Here is a 3,526-nt window from a genome sequence, read left to right as displayed (position 1 = left end):
AGTCTTATAAATGTGAAATATAAAGATTTAGTCATCCATATTATCAAAATCTAGCTAAAGTCCAAACTTTAAAAACCTTTTCTGCTCCATTAATAGTGAATTAAACTGTTGTTTCGTTCAGTTTCCATGTCCGTCCTACCTTGCTGCACTCGACCTGCTCCTCCCCCTTCCACAGGTCCTGCTCGTAGTAGTACAGCCCGTCGTTGATGGCTTTGAACAGGTCGGCCGTGATCTTGGCCCGGGACTCGTGGTTGCCCGTCCGGTCACCGCTGGGGTGCTTGCGGAGGTACGGCGGGGTCTGGGTGACGATGAGGATCTTGTTGACGTCCTGGTCGTCCAGCTCGTAGTCCGAGTCGTCCTCGTCCGACCAGTCAGTGAACTTGTTCTTCCTCGGCGCCATCTGCTCCATCTCCTCGTCGAACATGAAGTCCAGCTCCTCCTGGTCAGGCTCGGCGGCCGGCGGAGGGGCCTGGCGGCTGGAGGGGGGCGGTTTGTTGTCGCCCTGGAGGAAACGCATCAACAATAAATTAACAAAGGAGGAGACAAACTGCAGGATAAAATTAGGTTTTAAAAGTTTGTCAGTGTCTGAAAAACACTTCTTGATGAGAAAACGTATTCACCCTGTTGGAAGCTTTCCCCTTCTACTGCTTTTAAACATCAAACATTAGTAAATTTGCACAATTTCAGACAAAAAAAATGTGTATATTCCTGCAAAATGTAAGTATTTCAATGACTTTATTATCCTTTTCTACTTGTCAGTGTTTACTGTGATGCACCAATCATGTCAGATTTCTTGTACGTGGAAGCCAACTTTGCAATATAACTTATTTAATCACTCTTTCATGTCAAAGTGAAACCAGATTTTTACAAATTAATGTCAGTGTTGGGGGTTGCGGCAAATTAAATCAACAAAAACCTTTTTAACATTTAATCTTGGTCAATTCATACATAAGCCATGCAATTAAAGAATAATTTCTGCACGCCGTAAATATTTCTAGAACTATTTAATCACTTAAAACTTAATTTCTTTTTTTCTGCATTTTTTGTAACGTACCGAATTACCACGTAAAAATTTACCAAGCTGAAGCTATTTGGATAGATTGGAAACGGTACATTTCCCTCTTTTGTTTAAGATTTAATTCATTCACCTGATTGTCTTTGTATTAAGGTTCTTTTATTTGAATGAAAACGCCCCATGTTCATGTTATATCTGCTTTATGAAATTGTGAAAAGGAAAACAGGTCACTGTGGAGATATTACGATCTGTGATTAAGAGGACTGTGTGTGATGTGTTGCACGTGATTCCAAATAAAAGAAACAAATAAAAATTTACCAAGAATTTCGGCCCCAAAAAGCCTCTTTCTCGTCAAAGTGAAACCAGATTTCTACAAAGTAAAGTCAAATGCTAAATACTGACTTTCAGGGAGTGTTTAAATTGATTCCATGTTGAAAAGCGATAAAAGGAGGGAAACCTTTTATTGCTTTTCAACATGTAGCCACAATTTGCACATTTCTGCACACAGTAAACATTTTTCTGGAACTCTTAAATCACTTAAAATTCCTGGTTTTGCGACACCTGCTGTTAACTAAACCTGCAACATTCACTTTATTTTGTCTATTTGTCAGCATTTCTTGTAACGTACCAAATTACCACATACATTTCTCACATGTAAAACCCAACTTGGTCATTAACTTAATTTGATTTTTTTTTGGATGAGAATTTACCCCCAAAAAAGTCTCTTTCTTGTCAAAGTGAAAACTGATTTCTACAAGTCAATTAATTGAAAACACAAAATGTGAAGTAAGTGGTTGATAATTTGACTGGAAAGGGGTGTGGGAGATTAAACTGACCATGATTTAAGGCTGAAAAGCAATAAAACGAGGGAGGCAGCAGTTTTTTTTTTAGCCAAATTTTGTAAAAAGGAGGATAAACTGTCTAAAATTTCAAGTGGAAAGTTTCTATTATTCTGTAAAACACATTTATATCAATGAGGCAATCATAAATAACAGAAAAAAACTCAATAAATAATGCAAAATGACCATAAAGTTCATGAACAGGACGTGATAAACGTTGTGAAGGGAGGGTTTAGTGCACGGCAGCGTTAGATTTAGCAGGTTGGGTGTGTAGAGCAAAGGAAAACACAGTTCATGAGATGTAGAATCAGGTAAGAAAGGGCAAAAAGCAGAAAGAAGGAGAGTTACTCAACTGCAGAGGGAAGGTGGTCGGGTTGGGGCGATGATGAGGAGGGAGGAGGAGGAGGAGGAGGAGGAGAACCGGCAGCACAGACATCATCACTGACAAGCTGCCGGCCGGAGACGGAGGAGGAAGAGGAGGAGGAGGAAGAGGAGGAAACAGAGGAGGGAAATGAGGTGGTGAGAAACAGGCAGGTTAAGACAGAAGGGATTAAAGATGGAAACGTGGATGGGCAGGCAGCGCTGGGTGATAACAAACTGATTCTAGGATAATATTTCTAACTTTTAAGGCTCTTTATTTTAAAATCAGCACACTGAGGTCTTTTTTTTCCACCTGAAAGCTAAAGGAGACAAATTGTTTGCAGTCTGGAGCAACAATCAGGCTGGAATCACTTGGTCAAAGTCACCTTTATTACCAAACTGGTCGTCGTTTTATTTCAGTTTTTGTTCTAATCTACTGATTGTTTACTTGAAGCACTTTTTAAGACCACTTTCATAAAGTACACAATAAATAAAGACTATTTTATATATAATATAATAGAAGTTATCAAGTTTCTGCCACTTTTTTTGTTGTGTGCTGAAACTGAACGTAAATGCCCTAAGAAGCAATTTTCAGAGCATCTCAAGTCCAAATAATGTCACAGTCAGACAATAAGAATGTAAATCTGATCATCGTATATATTCCAGATAGTTAAAGGAAGATGATGAGAAACTATTAAAATCAACTAAATTCATCTTATTTACATCTGCAAGAGTTATTTGTCTAAACTGGATTTAATGTCTGAGTTCAAGTTTGAGATACGGTAAAAATAAATTAATCTGTTTTCCATTTTAACAAAGACTTTTGAGACGCAAACACAATTTCATTCCGGATTTCTGTTGATCTTTTACACCGGGAAAACACATGAACCTTATTTGGTCTTTATATGTTTTACTAGGTCTGTCTGCTTATTATTTTTTGTCCTTAGAATACATTACGATTATTATGTTTTTGTTTATTTTCATTTTATTTATATGTATCTATTATTTATTTCTATTTTTATTTCATTTAACATTTATTTAATTGTATTACTTTCACTCTGTGACCTTTTTTTTACGATTCTATTCAATAACAATAAAAGTTTTAATTCAACAATAAAAGCAGAACAGTGGCTCCACATTAAGCACAAAATTACACAAAAACCAAAGTGTTCCAACTTTTTCAACCCTTTAACTCTTTCAGGTTTTCTATTTCCCTAATAAAAAGCTAAGCAACACTTCAATTTAAAGGATTTTCTCAATAAAGTTAGAAAATATTTCCGTCATTTCATAAAATACTCAAATTAAGAATTCT

The 3,526-nt window shown here is 36.7% G+C and overlaps 1 protein-coding gene across 11 annotated transcripts in view; it reads right to left on the bottom strand.

Moving 5' to 3' along the window:
- Positions 1-3,526, bottom strand: part of larp1b (La ribonucleoprotein 1B) — a 48,633-nt gene that overhangs the window by 23,195 nt on the left and 21,912 nt on the right. For 9 of the 11 annotated variants that reach the window (XM_008278261.1, XM_008278262.1, XM_008278263.1 and 6 more), the window contains 2 exons: positions 2,208-2,303; positions 140-502 (listed from right to left, as the gene is read on the bottom strand). In XM_008278261.1, coding sequence (XP_008276483.1) covers positions 140-502; positions 2,208-2,303 — 459 coding nt within the window. The remainder of the gene's footprint in view (positions 1-139; positions 503-2,207; positions 2,304-3,526) is intronic. The other 2 variants (XM_008278267.1, XM_008278269.1) reach the window with 1 other exon arrangement.

Source organism: Stegastes partitus, unplaced genomic scaffold (genome assembly GCF_000690725.1).
Source record: "Stegastes partitus isolate 25-593 unplaced genomic scaffold, Stegastes_partitus-1.0.2 Scaffold119, whole genome shotgun sequence".
Taxonomy (NCBI): domain Eukaryota; kingdom Metazoa; phylum Chordata; class Actinopteri; family Pomacentridae; genus Stegastes; species Stegastes partitus.
Note: the sequence above shows the minus strand (reverse complement) of the source record. Positions and strands in the feature narration are given on the sequence as shown.